The following is an 18,367-nucleotide window of genomic DNA, read 5'->3' on the forward strand; positions in this document are numbered from 1 at the left end:
TATGATTTTTTAAGTGTCCTCTATTGATGGATTTTTGGATTTTTTTAAATCATTTGCTATTCCAAATAATGTTGTAGTATAGAACTTTGTGCATATGTTTTGATTTAATGAAAGTGCATCTTAGAGTAGATAATTTTGCATATGTAATTTTGTTATATTTGCCAAATTTCCCTTTCTCACTGTTGTAATCATAGAGATGAACAGGATATGAGAGTACCTGTTTCTCCACAGGCTTGTCAAGAGTATGTTGCCAAACTTAAGGATCTGATGGTAGTCTTAATTTATCCTTTGATGAATGAAAACAAGCCTTTTTTCATGTTTCATGGTGACTTTACCTTCCTTTTCTCTGAACTATCCTTCATATCTTTGGCTTTTTGGTTTTGGCCTTTTTCCTTTTAGTTTTTAGAAGCTCTTTCTGTATTTGAGAGATTAACCCTTTGAGATATAAATTGCAAATATTTCTCCTGGTTTGTCACTTGTCTTGTAACTTAAATTATGATGAATCTTTTCAGCTTTTTTTGCCACATGGTTATATTTTTAGGTACTTGAATTTATCAAGGTTTTCCCTTTAAAGCTTCTGGATTTTGAGTCATAATTAGAAATACTTTCCCTACACCCAATAATAAAGAAATTTACACATTTTCTTCGATTATATGGTTTTGTTTTTCTACTTTTAGATTTGATTCATTAGTGTTTTATTCTGATGTATGGTGTAAAGTATGGGTCTGATTTAATCTTTTTCCAAATGGCCATCTACTTGTCCCAAAGCCATTTATTGAATAGTCTAACTTTTCCCCCAGTGATTTGAGATGCCACTTTTTAGCATATATCACATTTTCTTGCATGTTTGGACTTTATTCGGGCTTTTATGTTCTCTTTCATGGGTTTTTAGGTTACTCATGCACCAATATCACACTTTTTTTTTTTTTAAGATTTTATTTATTTATTTGAGACAGAGAGAATGAGAGAGAGAGAGCACATGAGAGGGGGAGGGTCAGAGGGAGAAGCAGGCTCCCTGCCGAGCAGGGAGCCCGATGTGGGACTCGATCCAGGGACTCCAGGATCATGACCTGAGCCGAAAGCAGTCGCTTAACCAACTGAGCCACCCAGGCGCCCCCCCAATATCACACTTTTAATTATGTAGACTTTATAATATGTTTTAATACCTGATAGGGCTACGTTACCTCCCCAGTTCTTCTGTGGATTTTGCCGGATATTCTTATTTTTCATGTAAACTTTAGATTCAGCTTCTGTAGCTCTGGGAAAAAATTGGTATTTTTACTAAGGAGAATTGACATCTTTATTATGTTTAGTCATCTAAGACATTTATTCAAGTCTGTGTTTTTCAAGAGTGATTTTTCAAAAGTTTTTTATTACAGAAAATTCAAACACACAGAAATAAAAATAATAGTATAATCAACCCCCATGTACTATTTCCCAGCTTCAACAATGTATATCATTTTTAATAGCTGGCATTCTTATAAGCAGGGTTCAGTTCGTGACTATGTTTATCTGACTTCAAAAGGCAGTTTTAGTATGGTCAGTATAACTCACAGAAGAGTTTCTAGGTGAGCTGCAATGGTTTTCACATTTATATAGTCTCTGAGAATTTTTTTTTTTTAAGTAAAGAGCTGTTGATCTTTGAACTCTTCTAGATAGTAATTAACTGTTTCAGACAGTAATTTGTAACAATGAAAAAAGGAAGTCCTATTCCCTATCAAAGTGTAATACTTAAAAGTTAAACATAATTATAAATTTAGAATGAACCTATGTCATAGATTTTAATTCAATTCATTAAGTATTGAGGGAGCCAGTAAGATGGTAAAACTGGCTCTACGTATTTGAGGAAATTGAGTTGATACAGTCCTTTAAAAAAAATAATAATGTTAGAACAAGATTGCTAGGTCAGAAATAAAACTGGCTAATGTCTTAAAGGTAAGTTTGGGTTATCTTTTCTACTGGACAGAAATCATTTGCCTATCTATTGGACACAAATCTATAGGTTAATATATAACTTCATAGAGTCTGGGTCTTTAATAGTAAGTAGCTAAGTCAGAATTGTTTATTCATCTAGAAAATTAATCCTTAGGTGGATATGTTAAAACAAAGTTGGCAAACTAGAGTATGTGGGTCGGGCGCCTGGGTGGCTCAGTTGGTTGAGCGACTGCCTTCGGCTCAGGTCATGGTCCCGGAGTCCTGGGATCGAGTCTCGCGTCGGGCTCCCGGCTCAGCAGGAAGCCTGCTTCTCCCTCTGACCCTCTCCCCTCTCATGCTGTTTCTCTCTCTCTCTCTCTCTCTCTCTCAAATAAATAAATAAAATCTTAAAAAAAAAAAAAGTATGTGGGTCAAATCTGGCCTGACCTTTGTTTTTATAAAGTTTTTTTGGAATATAGCCACACTCACTTAGTATCTATGGGGGCTTTTGCACCATTGTGGCAGAGTTGAGTAGTTGTGACAGACTAGTGGCCCACAGAGCCTAAAATATTTACTCTTTGGCCCTTTTCAGAAAGGTTTACCGACTCCTATATTAAGCAGTGTTTCAGGATGATATTGAAAGGACATGTTGCCACTAACTTGGTCTTCCAGGATTGGGATAATTTTTTTAAGAACATACATGAACATTCAGATGATAAAATCCGCTCTGCCTGATATTTTTGTACCTAATGAGCATTTTAACCCCCTCTTCTCTTTCTGTATTTTTACTTTATGCTTGTATATCTTTCTCATTGGTGTAGCCACATTTCTAGTTGTCTTTCTGTCTTTTCCTATAATTCTGCTTTTTCTTCCTGCTCTGTATTTCACTCTTTTTTCCCCCTTCTTCTTAAACTGGCTGTAATGTGGAATATTAATATATTTAAATTTGGTACTAGAAAAGTTTTATATTCTTGGTCCTTAATTTTTAATTTAGGTGAGTTCAAACTATGTGTTTGCCTCAAAATACAAACCAATTTGAGATACAAAATTTTTGTGAATTTCATTAATCTCTTTTCTGCCACTCACCTCTACACCCCAACCCCAGGTACAGCTTTCAGTTAAAGAAAAGTTCCCTACACTGCTTTAATTAAGCTAAAGGAGTGGGAAGAGGCATGTAAATAAAAGGACTCTCTTAGTCCTAAACTGTGTTAGAATATTTTAAAACAGTTTTTCCAGGGTGCCTGGGTGGCTCATTGAGTTAAGCATCGGACTCTTGATTTCAGCTCAGGACATGATCTCAGAGTCATGACGAGCCCTACATCGGGCTCGGCACTGGGCGAGGAGCCTGCTTAAGAGTCTCTCTCTCACTCTCCTTCTGCCCTTCCCCACCCCCTCTCTCCCTCTCTAAAAAAATAAAAAAACAAAACATTTTTACATAGTTTTTTTTTTTTTTTTTTAAGATTTTATTTATTTGATAGAAAGCTCATGTGAGAGAGAGCATGAGCAGGGGGAGGGGCAGAGAGAGAAGCAGACTCCCATCTAGCAGAGAGCCCAACACAGGGCTTGATCCCAGGACCGTGGGATCATGACCTGAGCTGAAGGCAGACACTTAACCAACTGAGCCACCTAGGGGCTCCCCTCATCGATAGTTTCTTAAACTAAACTTAAATAAAACTGCAGAATTAGAGTCCTGCTAGCCTATTTTCCTGCAGATTGTTAAGTCTAAACGTATATTTTTCTATTTAGAAAAGGTTACATTTGGGGGCGCCTGGGTGGCTCAGTTGTTGAGCGTCTACCTTCGTTCGACTCAGGTCATAATTCCAGGGTCCTGGGATCAAGCCCTGCGTTGGGCTCCCTGCTCGGCGGGGAGCCTGCTTTTCCCTCTCCCCTGCCCCTGCTTGTGTTCCCTCTCTCACTGTCTCTGTCAAATAAATAAATGAAATCTTTAAAAAAGAAAAAAAAGAAAAGGTTACATTTAGTGTAGACATTTCAAAGTTATACCTTTTTATTCTCACATCCTGTATGAAATCAGAAGTGTAGTGCTCAATTAAAAAATAATTGTACCACTTAGTAAATAATATTTTTTCATCTTCAAGATAAAGCAGAAGGAGAGAAAGAACAATACTGACACTTTATATGAAGTTGTGTGCTTGGAAAGTGAATCAGAGAGAGAGAGGAGGAAAACTACAGCCAGTCCCTCAGTTCGCCTGCCACAGTCTGGATCTCAGAGTTCAATGATACCTTCTCCTCCAGAAGATGATGAAGAGGAAGGTAAATTGTAGGGAGAGCTTAATTTCTATTATGGGGTGGTACACCATGCACACCATTATAATTTTACGAGGGAATTGATACTGTGACATAGCATTTGGAATTCTTTCAGTAAATACTTATGAGAATGTACTATATGCAAAGGACCATGGGAGATTCAAAAATGATGAGCACAGGACCTTCAAGATAATTGTAATCAAGTTGAAAAAAATGAGATTTATAATTAGTGTTTTTTTAAAGAATCCGCATGTGCTAGCTTAGTGTATTAGCACATTTTTAGAGCAAACTTGACATAGCTTCCACCTAAATAAATGTTCCCATTTCAACTGGTTCATTTTACAGGGACAATTTCACTTGCCAAAATGTGGCTTCCACACATGACTCTTTCACAAAATAGAAGTATTTAAATATACAAATTTATGTTTATATATTATTGGATTTTCACACTGATAAACATTAGGAATCATCCAGTTCTTTTTTTCTCTCTCTCTTTTTTTTTTTTTTTTTTTATGGTTATATCCATTAACTAATCTGTCCATCTCTGTTAAAAGCTACTATATAGAAGTGAGAAGTGGAGAGGAGCAGCACAGGAATAGCAAAAGTTTGGGAAGCATTTTCTAACCTATAATTTTGTACCAGGACTCTTTATTTTTATAAAGAGGAAAAAAGCTGATTATGATAGAAGGTCATATGAAGCATGTGTCTATGTGAGGTTCACAGAAAGTGTTCTGGAAATTCATAGAGGAGAATCCATTTTTCATTGTGGGGAGATGTGGTAGGACATCATGACGAGTAGTTTTTGAGCTGGGACTTTTAAAATTTGTTTCTAAAGTAAAATAATACTTTGTTTATATAATCCTCACAAAAGTTCTGAAAAACAAGATTTCTGTTATCCTTATTCTGCACATAAGGAAATGGTATCTCAGAAAAATGAATTTGCCCAAGGCCACACAGCTAGAAATAGGCAAGGAGGATCTTTATCCAGTTCTGAGAGTTAGCAGTCTGAGCTCTATTCTGTCATCATCATGGTGCATTTAGTTCATATAAAGCATTTTGAAGTGCAAAGAAAGCACATATATTGTTTTGGGAGAAGTTGGAGATACAATTTAAAGTCTTCCTGCAGAACCAGTTGAGTCATGTGTTAAAGCTGGGAAAGGTGGAATTGTTCTCACCGTTTGAGACTGCTCTATAACTAGTGGTCTTGAGACTTGTAGTTTACCTTCTAAGTCAACACTGCTTAAGATGGAAGAGCAAGTAATAAAGAACTCTTCTCCCCTAAAACTCAGCAGTAAAAACAAAATGCACCATAAACTGAGACAGACACTCTATTTTTATGAAACCAGAGATGGTCAAATGCTGAATCTGAATGCTGTAGATTTTAAAGAATATCTACCTGTTACAAAGAAATTTGGGCCCAGCTGAAGGATAACATCCGGACTAATGTCTAGTTCTAATCTATGGCAGGCATATATTTTTCAGTGGAATTGAGAAGTTCAGAGGGCCTCTAGTAACAGGTGTTAACTAGGAGAGATAAGGACCAATAGCAGACCATGGGAGAGTTAGGGAACACTAGAACACAAGTTCTGTAAAGGACAAAAGTGTCTTTTTTTGCCCACATTGTTTCCCTAGTGTATAACACAATTCCTGGTGTGTAATAGATGCTCAGGAGATACTGGTGAGATAGGTTTACCCCCCCACCCCTCCAACCTTCCGTCCCCCCCCCCCCCCCCCCCCCCCCCCCCATCCATTCCCATAGTGAAAGGCTAATGACATGACAGGACCATGGGGCTGAAGAAAGCTGTGTAGTCTTCCCATCTTTTCATTCTCTAACCTAGTGTATGGACCAGGGAGACCTATCCTGTTGTCATGTGTTTGCTTCCTAGAAAGAAATGGCTATAGTCCTCTAGTAGAGAGGCTCCTTATCCATAGGACATTTGTGCTCCCAGGGCAGGAAGCCAGCAGGTATAAAGGGGAGGTGTTCAGAAACAATACTCTGAAACTGAGGTTGCCTGCTCCCTCCCCACCCATACCCCTGCCTTAGGTAGATGGAGTTCTAAACACGTATTTCAAACTGCTACTGTCAAGATATGTTGAAAGCATCCAAAACAGTAAAAGAGAATTTGATAAGACAGATCTTCCTAATCTCTTTAAAGGAATTGTGATCTCTGGTACATTTTAGTACATTTTTTATAGCTGCTATTCCCCAAAGAGTTGTTGTGTTGTATTGATAATTGAATGAGTAGAGAATTACTTGAAGCATTAGAAAGTAGGGCCAATTCTGGCAAAATAGCGAAGTTGGGAAAGTTTATCTTCATGCCCTCGAGCTTTCTCCTTTCCTTATTTATGCTGTCTCCCATTTGTCCCAAAAGAAGTCTCACTTACATTCAGTCTGTGTCTTCCCTATCTCACCATCAAAACCGATGCTAATGTCCAAGGTGTTACAATGTAAAGAAGTAATAAGTATCATGGATTTCTGAGCTGTTGCTAGTAGAGATGCAAATTCATGATGTAATCATTAAAGGTATAAAGATCCAAACTTTGTTTAGGCAGGTTAAGCCAGAAGACTTAGAAATAGCATTGGTGAGGACACTTGGAAAGAAGTACCGTAGTCCCCTACTAGTGGAAATAAATTGTAGAGCCATTCTGGAAGGCAATTTGTCAGTAAGCTTCAAAATATCCCAGGAAGTCCACTTCTGGGCATGTGCCCAGTGAAAACAAGAGTTATGTTCATCCTGATACTATTTGTAGCAGAAAATTGAAAACTCCCCAAGTGTCCAGCAAAAGAGGATTGATTACATAAATGTCTTAGTCCATGTTTCCCCCTTTCATTACACTTTTAAATTCCTCTCACAGGCCTTTATCATTGTCAGTTTTTTCACTATCTTCATATCTTATAATCTTTAAATTCTTATTTGAGTTTACTTAATTACTAGAGTAAAGTTTGAAATGACTCATTTTGGTCTTTTTTAATATTTTTGTGCTTTCTGTAATAAATATATGCCATTGTAGAAAATTTAGAGTCCTAAAAACATAAAGGAGGGGGGAAAGAAATCATAACTCCATCACTCAGAGATTGTAATTGTTAATGTCTTAGCATAATTTACTCCAGACTGTTTTGATCAGAATGAAGATTTATTAGCTCCTGGTTTTTATTTTATGTGGCATTTTGCCAGATTATTAATGTAAAACATGTCAATATGTAATTACATTATAAACATATATCATAATTTAGTCAGCCTCCTATTGCTGCTCTCCTGTTGTTGGACACTTAGGTGGTTTGTAACTTTTTTTAACTGTGGTAAACAAGACTGCTATATATTTTCCTGGATAAAGTTGTTTGCTTTGGAAAAGGAAAAAGAAGATAGCATATTTTGAGTCTTAGAAATGGCTCTTTTCTACAGTTAACATAATGTGGACTCTGTGGAAAGTGAAAGAAATAAAGAGATCATAGCAACATTGTACCTAGGATCATTTTTATTTTCTTTGTATTTATATCTGTATGCTAAAAGAGAGAAATAGAACTTATGACTTTATGCTCCCAGTAAAATCTTTCAAATTTGACTGTTATGTTTCCATTCATTCTTCTGGCTAGCATAGCCACTTCTGTTACCCTTTTTTATGTGTTTTATTTATTAAAGATAATGATGAACCTCTCTTGAGTGGATTTGGTGATGTATCCAAAGAATGTGCAGGAAAAATTCTTGAAACATGGGGAGAACTTCTGTCAAAATGGTAAGTTAGAATAGTTCTCCTTTTCATCTGTAATTCTCATTTTATGGGTAGGGTATCTTCCCCTAACTATAATATTCGATTTTGGAATTGTTCTATTTTGGAACCTATTATAGAAACCAAAGTATGGGGTTTGTGTTCTAGAATCTCTGTTTTTAGAGATTTATAAGGGTAAGTAGTAAAGATCTGAAATCACCTTTCAGAATATCAGAAACCTAATAAATTCTCATTGCTGCAGAAAATATTAATTCAGACATGGAATGTATGGAGAGAATAAATCAGGAAAGAGCTCCTTTTTATTGACGTGGTTAGGAACCACTGACTGGTTAAGATAATACACAATTAAGACAGTACACAATAATCAGGGAGGTTTGGAAGATGCTCACACAATGCACAGAGCCACAGTAGAGACCTCAGGTGGGATTTTTCCTTATCTGTATTATGTACCTAAAGTGACAGAGCAGAGTGTTTTGAACATGCTGTATATTGACTGGTCTAACAATTACTTTTCCTACTGACACTTGTAAAACTCAGGAATTTCTTGTCAAGAGAAATTCTCAGCTCGAGAGATAGCTTGACAACAATATTAAGAAGCACTATCCTATAGACTGTCTAGAAAGGATACACTGTAGTGTATTTCTTAATGAAACCAGAGACCCTCTGCTAAGTCAGGTTGGTGAGACATTTATGTAGTTTCCTTTTTCCTCTCTGTAGGATGCCATTATATGCTGCGGGAAAAAAAAAAAGCTTGAAAGTGATCCGAGCACTGCTCTATTTCTGACATTCTGGTTGTTAGGGTTGTCATGTAAGCTCCCCATGGGCCTATTACTTTGGGGTCTAATTTTTCTCAGAAAATTTAACTGTTAAGCCTTTCACTCTATTCTTAGAAAACTCTGTTTCAGCATTTAAAACTCTTCCATGTCCTTAAGGGATGGGATTACAAATGGGCATGCATCTGCTTCTAGCACTCCCACAGTGCTTTACACTTTTGGTGAAACGTGCTCCACATCGGGAAATGTCAGATGTGTACAGGAGGAGAATGCAAACCAAAGCATGGTTTGTCTTTATACAAGTGGTTTTAGTACATGAACTCTGCAGAAAGCCCCTTCACCCGCCCAGGATAGAGTTCTGATTTACTTTTGATATTCCTGTAGCAGTGGTGAGACAAACCTGCTGATGCTCTCATCACAATTATATTTTCAGTTCAGTGAATTTGCAGTGTTTGGACGGCTGCTGGCAGGCATTTCATCTGTATAAAAAGGTTTCTGCTCCAAAATAGAAACGTAATTGAATCTTGACATGGTTACATAATAGTATATTTAAAATCATTGAGATATAGCATTTAGACTCTAGATTTTATTAGATGAACTCCCCACCATTTTATACAATTGCTTGGAATTTGTTACCAAATTTTATTCGTTCATTCATTTATATTATGTCTTTCTCCCATTTCCTCAGATATATTAACTGAGTCTACATGTTTCTTTTTTTTTTTTTAATTTTAAAAATTATTATTTCTTTTTGCTCTTGTTTCGTTTCTCTTCCTTGAGCTTCTTTCTGGAAACTTTAGGTCTGTTGGCCTTTTTGTATAGGTGGTACCCAATGAGGCCCAGGAGGGCTGGTGCTACATGGTTCTTTAAGGTGTTTAAAACTGTCTTCACTGGTTTGGGTCCTGTCTTCAGAAATAATAATATAGTTTGTTTCTCTTCTTTAATTCATCTTTTTTTCCCATCATTATTGTATATGTTCTGTAGGTAGGAAACATTGCAATATCATGGAATTTTAGAGCCTAATAGACCTGGCTTCAAATCCTACCTCTCCTCCGTCCAAGCTGTATGGTCTTGGGCAAGTCACTTAACTCTTCTGAGTCTGTTTCTTCATTTACAAAATATACAAGTCTTTAAAATTACCATTCAAGATTATTGTGAGTTAAAAATAATGGATGTTGTACTAGTAGTAATAGTAGTGAGAATTAATGAATTTACCATATGCCGGGCATTGTGCTAAGTTATGTACTTGATTTCAGCTATTATAACAGCCTTATGAACTAGTATCTATTTATATAGATGAGGAAACTGGCTCAGAGATTTAGTCAGCAATTCTGGTTAGTAAATGGCAGACCTAAAATTTTTAACACAGGCAAGTCTGAGCCTAAAGTTGGTTTATTTAACTCCACATTAGATTTTAGTGGCAGTATTGTAATAGTACCTTTGAGCTCTAATTCTCCAAGTACATTTTAATGTGATTCTTAGTGGATAAGAGAACTAATGTTGGTATAAAATAGTATGTTGAGGGTAAATAAAGTTAATACGATCAATGACATAAAGTTATTCTGAAAATAATTTTACCAATATAAATTAAGCTAGGATTAGCATATAAACCTAGGGTTAGGTTTATTATTTCTGTAAAGAGCCAGGTCATAAATACTTAGGCCATAAATATATATCGGTCATAAATATTAGGCTCTGTGGCCCAGTAGTCTCTGTCACTACTACTCAACTCTGCTGTTGTGGTTCAAAGGCAGTCATAGACAATATGTAAACAATTTAAAAAGGCTATGTTTCAATAAAAGTTGCTTTACAGAAACAGGCGGTGGGCACATTTGGCCCACAGGCCATAGTGCACCAATCCTTGAATTAAGTAGCAATTGCTTTTGTTCTTTCTGCTCCCAACCCTTCAACTTTTATATATATATATATTTTTCCAAGCAAAGACAAAACCATATTGAATTGTCTATAGCTACCGCATTAGGGTACTAGCATCACGGAATTAACCATTTTTAAATGTACTGTGCATTATTCTTTAGAATTCTGGGAATGTTTTGAGAAAAGTCTGAGTCCTTTTTGTATTTTGAGAGTGGTCATTTTGTATCAGTAACTTCTGTTTAAATCTGGTAGTCACAGAAGCCTTTCCAGGTCAGGATTCTGCATTACTGACTCAGTAATGGTGGCTTTCAAAACACAAAGCAGCCATGAAATCCAACAGGATATTTATTGATCTGAGTTTGAGGACTGCCTGAGTCATTTAATCGACTTCCCTGAACTTCTTTCTCCATCGGTAAAACTGGAAATACTAACCACCTACCTCAGATGGTTATTGTGAAGATCAAATAAGATTATATGTAAATCACTTTATAAATTGGTACCAATTCGGGCGCCTGGGTGGCTCATCGGTTAAATGTCTCCCTTCGGCTCAGGTCATGATCCTGGGGTCCTGGGATCGAGTCCCACATCAGGTTCCTTGCTCTGCGGGGAGCCTGCTTCTCCCTCTCCTCCCCACTTGTGCTCTCTCTCACTATCTTTGTCTCTCTCTCTCAAATAAATAAATAAAATCTAAAAAAAAAATTAAAAATTGTACCATTTCAAGATAAGTTTTATTTTCCCCATTTTATAGATTAGATAAATGAAGTTCAAAGACTTTAATAACTTATTTTGATGTTACAGTAGTACAGTAGAAATTTTCTTATAGTCATTCAAAAATGTTACTTGAAGCAAGGTATCATAAAAAATGCTGAAAGCTTTATTTTTATATTTATTTTAAATATTTATTTTAGCTTAATTTTAACTTGGTACATATAAATACACAATTCATTTGTGAGTTTTGATGCAGGGCCAAGCTCTTATCTTTGGCTTTGTGTCCGCTGATTGGAATTTTGCTTTGTTTTTCTTAAATAAGCCACAACCATGAAGCTATAGTTTCTAGTTTTGATTTTTATTTAAAAAAATAAAAATAGAGCAATAATTTAAAGATACTTAGGAAACAGTCTGCACAATTCTTTCCACCACCCAATCTTTTAGTTATCTTGGCCACATCTAATTCAACAGCTTTATTTTTTTTTTCTTTATTAGTATGTTACCTTTATTAAGTCTGTAAAAATCATTTAGTTAATAGTTTTCATAAAAATAACACTGTTTAGGGGTGCCTGGCCAGCTCAGTCGGTGGAGGGTGTGACTCTTGATCTTGGGGTTGTGAGTTTGAGCCCCACATTGGGTGTAGAGATTACTTAAAAATAAGATTTTTTTTTTTTTAAAGATTTGATTTATTTGAGAGAGTGCGAGAGAGATCACAGAGGGGGAGGGAGAAGCAGAGTTGCTGCTGAGCGGAGAGCCCGGTGCAGGGCTCAATCCCAAAATCCTGAGATCCTGACCTGAGCTGAAGGTAGATGCTCAACCGACTGAGCCACCCAGGAGCCCCAAAAATAAGATCTTTAAAAAAATAATACACTTACAGATTATGGCTTTATTTTTAGGCATCTCAACTTGAGTGTGAGACCAAAGCAGTTGTCATCCTTAGTAAGGAGCGGTGTTCCTGAAGCTCTGCGAGGAGAAGTCTGGCAGCTGCTAGCAGGTTGTCACAACAACGACCACCTGGTAGAAAAATACCGAATTCTCATTACAAAGGTAAGGGGCTGGTAATTCAGCATTAATCCTTTTAAAAATTTGTTAGGAAAAGATTGTTATGGCTATTTGATTTCAGGGAACTTTTTATAATTCCTTTATCTAATATAAGAATAGAACTTTTAAATACACTTCTAGCCCAAAGTTGTTTCTAGTGTTGGCACAGAAAAGAAGGAAAAAGGTTTTCTTTCTTGATTGGCTTCACCTCAGAGGCAAAAGATGTCCTCTACTCATTGGGTAGCTAAATCCTTTTTGAACATAATTGTATTTTTAGATCATTCGTGCTATGCAGTGTGAAAAACTTTCTTTTGTTTATTTTAATTGTTTTCACACTTCACAGAAATGTGTTCTTTGTAGGTAAGGCTTAGTTGTAGTTTCTACAATTCGAAGAACATGATTTTATTCTTTTCGATTGTATTCCCTTTAGCTCATTCCTCTAAAAGGAAGAATTCTCATTTTTTATAGTATCCCTTTCTCAAGTGCATACATTCCTCAAGGTTTTATAAGCAAAGCAATAAAAACTATTCTCTGTACAGCATACAAGAATTGAAATTAATTTTCTTCAAGATTCGATGATGCTTTGTGCCTTTGCACCCATCTCATTGGTTTTAATTTTTGTTGTTGTTTCTCACATTCTTGAAGTATTTATCTTTGGAAAGCAGTTTCTCCAATCCCAGACCTGGGTTTTGAATGAATTGCTCAGAACCCTCAATAAAACATCAGCATTTTTCAGTGTGACAAAAGGTGGGCTTCTTTTAAAGATATATTAAAACCTTAAATGAATAATATCTCCATAAAACTATTACTTTAAAAAACACTTATAGGGGAAGAACAGCATTTGAACACAAAATTGGACCTTTTCTCACCAGAAAATGACTTTTACTTGATCAAAATATTGCTGTTGTCATCATTTTATTTCTAGACAGATTTTTTTTTTTTTTGGAAGAACTAATATTCTGATTCCCTCCATTATGTTGCTGTCATTGTTCAAACAGCATTTATTGAGTGCTCATTACAACCTCAGTGCAGGAGCTAGGAGGTGAAACACAAAGCAATCATTTGTCATTACAATAGACACAAGTCATAGGGTGGCCTGAAATAGCAGTGGGGGCCATTGAAGGAGTGATTAATTCAGCTTGGGAGAACAGGAGAGTAATGTAATAAGTAATGTAACATTTAAGACCAGTTCCAGAGAAGAGCTCCCCAGCAATGGACAGATGGAAGAGCATTGTATTTGTAGTATGAATGGAGGCATTGAAGAATGAAGATACGTAACAGGTATAGCTAGTGAAGGTGCACCTACTTGGTTGGTTTTTTTTTTTTCCTATTGCTGGCAAATTATATTTTGGATAAATAATTCTCAGTTATATCTCTGTCTTTCCAGATCTTCTTTTGAAGTCCTTTGAAACATTTGGTCAAAAATTGTTTCTTAAATGTTTTTGGTGTGGATTTTCAGACAGATAATTTTTAAAGATACGAACTGTCCAGTTTTTCTGGTTCCATGAAAATGGTGGTTCTTGAATAGGAACCTGGTAGTTATATGATGTGTAAAAGATCACTTTATTAACAAAATCTGATCTATTTGATTAATGTTTTATATATGCTGGTGTCATGTGCTTTTTATTTCACATTAAACTTCTACTGTGTGGGTGGCTAGAACCTAAAAAGATTTCTCATGGATGTATAATTATTTAGGGGCGCCTGGGTGGCTCAGTCGTTAAGCATCTGCCTTCGGCTCAGGTCGTGATCCCAGGGTCCTGGGATTGAGCCCCGCATCGGGCTCCCTGCTCTGCGGGAAGCCTGCTTCTCCCTCTCCCACTCCCCCTGCTTGTGTTCCCTCTCTCACTGTGTCTGTCAAATTAAAAAAAAAAAGATTTAATTAATTAATTGCTGGTAGATGATCAGAAAATACAGATTATTTAACCATCATAATATTGGTGAATGCTTCTTTTTGTTTTACACTGCAGTATTATTTAATGTAAGTTTATATTGCTTTTCTTTTCAGCCTTACTGGAAATAATAGTTATTGTTGTATAGGAATGGTATTGATATTTTAAATTTTGTTCTGAAATTTTTTTAGGGGAAAAATTACTTTAAAATTTTTTAAATTTATTTTCACAGCAAGGTGTAATTTATATAGGCTAACATATACAACTTTGAGGTATACAACTCAGTGATATTTTACATATAAATACACCGTTGTGACTACTACTAAGAGGAAGAATACACCCAGCACCCCAAAAAGTTATTTCTGTCGCATTCCAATCATAACCGCCCCTTCTCCGCCCTTGAATAACCATTATTCTGACTCTTCTTTCCCTACCATTAGTTTCAGTTGTTCCTGAACTTCATTTAAATGCAATCGTGCAGTTGTGCAGCATGTCCTTGTTTGTATGTGACTTCTTTTGATCATTCTATTTTGGGAGTGTATCAGGAGGCGTCTTCATTTTTTTGTTTTTTGTTTTCATTTTTTTAATTGCTGAGAGTATTCCATTGTATGAATAAGCCACACTTGAAAAAAATCTATGCTGCTGTTACAGATGTTTGGTTTTGCTTTGTTCTTTTCCAGTTTTAGCCATTATGAGCAAAGCTGCTATGAGCGTTCTTGCATTTAGCAAATGTTATGGTCTGAATGTTTGTCTCCCTCAAAATTCATGTGGTGAAATTTAATTTCCAAAGTGATGGTGTTAGTATTAGGAGATGGGGACTTTGGGAGGTGATTAGGTCATGACAGAGATCTCATGATAGCGATTAGCACCCTTATAAAAGAGGGTCCAGAAAGCTCCCTCACTGCCTTCCATCGTTTGAGGGCACAGCAAGAAGTCAGTAGTCTGCAGTGAAGGAGAGGGTCTTCATCAGATCCCAACCATGTTCACACCCTGATCTTGGATTTCCTGCCTCCAGAACTATGTGCAATAAATTTCCGCTGTTTTTAAGCCATCCAGTCTGTGGTATTTGTTATAGCAGTCCAGATGGACTAAAACAGCAGGATTTGTACATATTAGTATACATGTATTGACAATAATATTTACTTATGTATATGTAGTATATTTTTAATTTATTTTGGACATGGGTTCTTTGCCAGATACATGCTTTATGTTCTGAAATTCCACCTGTAATATTACTTTAGAGGGTTATTTATTTATTTATTTATTTGAAAGAGCACAGAGGGAGAGGGAGAAGCAGGCTCCCTGCTGAGCGGAGAGCTCCATATGGGGCTCGGTTCCAGGACCTTGAGATGAGAACCTGAGCCGAAGGCAGATGCTTAACTGACTGAGCCACCCAGGCCCCCCTCGAGGTTTATTTTGCTTAGCTTCTTCAAAGACTAAATTTAAGATAGGACACACGGACTTGATTTGTAGAGTGAAGCCCCCCCCCCCCCGAAAATTAACTTGCAAACAAAACTGATGAATGTCTTCATCATCATCTTGCTTTGTCAAGCTTGACTTATAATGGGATATATGTAGGATTGTTCCCATGTGACTTTTGTAATCCAAGGACAAAGGCCTTTCAGTAATAGAAAATACATAGGTATATATATTTTTAAGGTTTTTTTAAGATTTATTTTTGTGTTAGAGCAAGAGCATGTGGAGGGGGAGGGGCAGAGGGAGAGAAGAATCTCCAGCAGACTCCCTGCTGAACAAGGAGCCTGACGTGGTGCTCCATCCAACGACCCTGAGATCATGACCTGAGTTGAAATCAAAAGTTGGATGCTTAACCAGCTGCGCCACCCAGGCGCCCCAAGGTGCTTCTTATTTCTAAAAGCAATGGAGTTTGGAGGCACTCTTTTTTTTGTTTTTGTTTTATGTTTGTTTGGGGTTTTTGTTTTTTGCTTTTTCATCTCAAGAAGGAAAAAGTATAATAATAATAGCTGCCCCTTTTGAGCACATGTGTCACATGCCGAATTGAGCACTTCATAGTCATTATGTCATTATTCTAAGAAAATCCCCATGAAGTGGTAATTACTATTTCCATTTTAGAAATGAAGCAGAGGTTCAGTGAAGCTTAGTAATTTGCTTTCAGGCAGAATTTGAACTCAGGAACGACTCCAAAGCTGGTTCTTTTCCATTATTCCCCCTACTTGTCTATCCTTGAACTTAAATAAAAATTTTTGTATACAGCCATATGTGTACTCATACAGAATTTCATGGGGACACATAAACATGCTTATTTTTATGTGTAGATTTTTATTCAGTTACTCTTCTCTTGGTAGGCATTTACTTTGTTTCCAGATTCTAGCCTCTCCAAACATCCTTGTATGTGTTCTAAATCTTTTATGGAATAGAATCTCAGGAGTATGATTGCTGGATCAAAGGGTCACATGTTTTTTAAAGTGACTTTTAATTTTTATATTTAATTTACTTATATCCAGTTTGGTTCTCTGAAAGGCTATTACTGTTCATAGTTCACCAGCAATGTAGCAAAGTATCTGTAGCCCCACATCCCAAACAGTATTAGTTACCAGTAACTGTATTTAATTTTTTGCTCTCAATGGATGTAAGTGATACCAGCATATCTTCAGTTTGCAGTTCTCTGCCTACCAGTAAATTTGAGCGATTTGCTCTTCTGTGAGTTACCTCTTTATCTTTATTAAACATAAAATCTCAAAGCCAGAGATGGAAGAAAATCACTTAAATAAAATAAAAATTATTTACCAAAAAAAGAACTCTCTACGTATTCTCTATTATGTATATTATTCCTTTATCTTCATTATAAATACCTTTCTAAAACTAATTCCTTATTGACTTTATTGATGGTTTCATGCCATACAAAACGTTTTCAATTTTTATGTAGAAAATTGTGTCTCGGTTAAGGTCTCCTACCTTTAAGTTTTGTTAAGTGCAGTTTCTAAGATTTTCTTGCAAGATTTTTATTGTATGTGTTATATATTTATATCTTTAATCCATCTGGAACTTATTTTTGTACATGGCATATGATAGCGGCCCAATTTTAATTTTTTCCCGGATGGATAACTAGTTGTGCTACTCCTGTTTTCCTACTGAATAGAACTACCATCTTTGTTAGATCTGAAATTCTTACATATACTGAAATTGAGTTCTGGATTTTTCTGTTTATTGATCTGTTTGTGTTACTCCTATGCCAATACTGTTTTGGTTAAAGAGGCTTCAAGTTATGTTCTGATATCTGGTAAAGCAAATCTTTTTTCACTATTTCTTATTCCATATTTTTCTTATATATTCTTATATATTTAATCTTCCATATAAACCTTAAAATCACTTTCTTCAATCTCACCACCACTATCTCCCTATAAGGTTATGTGAGGATTCGAATTAGAATTTTATTTAACTTACATATTAATTTAGGCTATAAATTACATTGTTATAGTGTCTTTACATCTAAGAGTATGGTATGTCTTGCCACTTTTATGTCTGTTAAAGACTTTAGAGTTGCTTTCCTTTACGTCTTGTGCCTTTTTTGTTAAATTTATTCCTAATAATTATCCTAGAGTGTTCTTGCTATTGCAAATGGAGTATTTTTTCCTTTCTATTTCAGGGTGCTAATTGCTACAAAAGAGAATAGACATTGGTTCTTTTTTTTTATTCCCTATCCATCTGCCTTTTGATATTTTGATTAGTTCTCCTAATTTTATACTAGCATCTTTTGAGATTTTCAGGTATGTAATTATGTCAGCAGCAAAAACAGTTGCACTTCTTTTTTCACTGTTTCTGCAGGCTATTAAATTTTCTTTGTTTATATGTTGGAAACATTAAGACAGGGGCACCTGGGTGGTTCAGTCGGTTAAGCGTGTGCCTTCATTCAGCTCAGGTCATGATCCCATGGTCCTGGGATGGAGCCCTGCATTGGGCTCTCTGCTCAGTGGGGAGCCTGCTTCTCCTTCTGCCCCTCCCCTGTGCGTGTGCATGCGTGTGCGTGCGTGTGTGTGTATATGTGTGCATGTGTGCGCACATGCTCACTCGCTCTCTGTCAAATAAATAAAATCTTAAAAAGAAAAAAGAAACATTAAGACAATGCTAAATGATGATGGTGATAACTAGCATCCTTGAGTTCTTCATTTTAATTAAGGTGGTTTTAGTTTT

The 18,367-nt window shown here is 36.2% G+C and overlaps 1 protein-coding gene across 4 annotated transcripts in view; it reads left to right on the forward strand.

Annotated features, from left to right (window-relative positions):
• The window catches only part of RABGAP1 (RAB GTPase activating protein 1), a 155,411-nt gene that overhangs the window by 63,186 nt on the left and 73,858 nt on the right, over positions 1 to 18,367 (forward strand). For all 4 annotated transcript variants that reach the window (XM_021691691.1, XM_021691689.1, XM_021691692.2 and 1 more), the window contains exons 11-13: positions 4,011 to 4,185; positions 7,821 to 7,914; positions 12,161 to 12,311. In XM_021691691.1, coding sequence (XP_021547366.1) covers positions 4,011 to 4,185; positions 7,821 to 7,914; positions 12,161 to 12,311 — 420 coding nt within the window. The remainder of the gene's footprint in view (positions 1 to 4,010; positions 4,186 to 7,820; positions 7,915 to 12,160; positions 12,312 to 18,367) is intronic.

Source organism: Neomonachus schauinslandi, chromosome 13 (assembly GCF_002201575.2).
Source record: "Neomonachus schauinslandi chromosome 13, ASM220157v2, whole genome shotgun sequence".
Classification (NCBI taxonomy): Eukaryota; Metazoa; Chordata; class Mammalia; order Carnivora; family Phocidae; genus Neomonachus; species Neomonachus schauinslandi.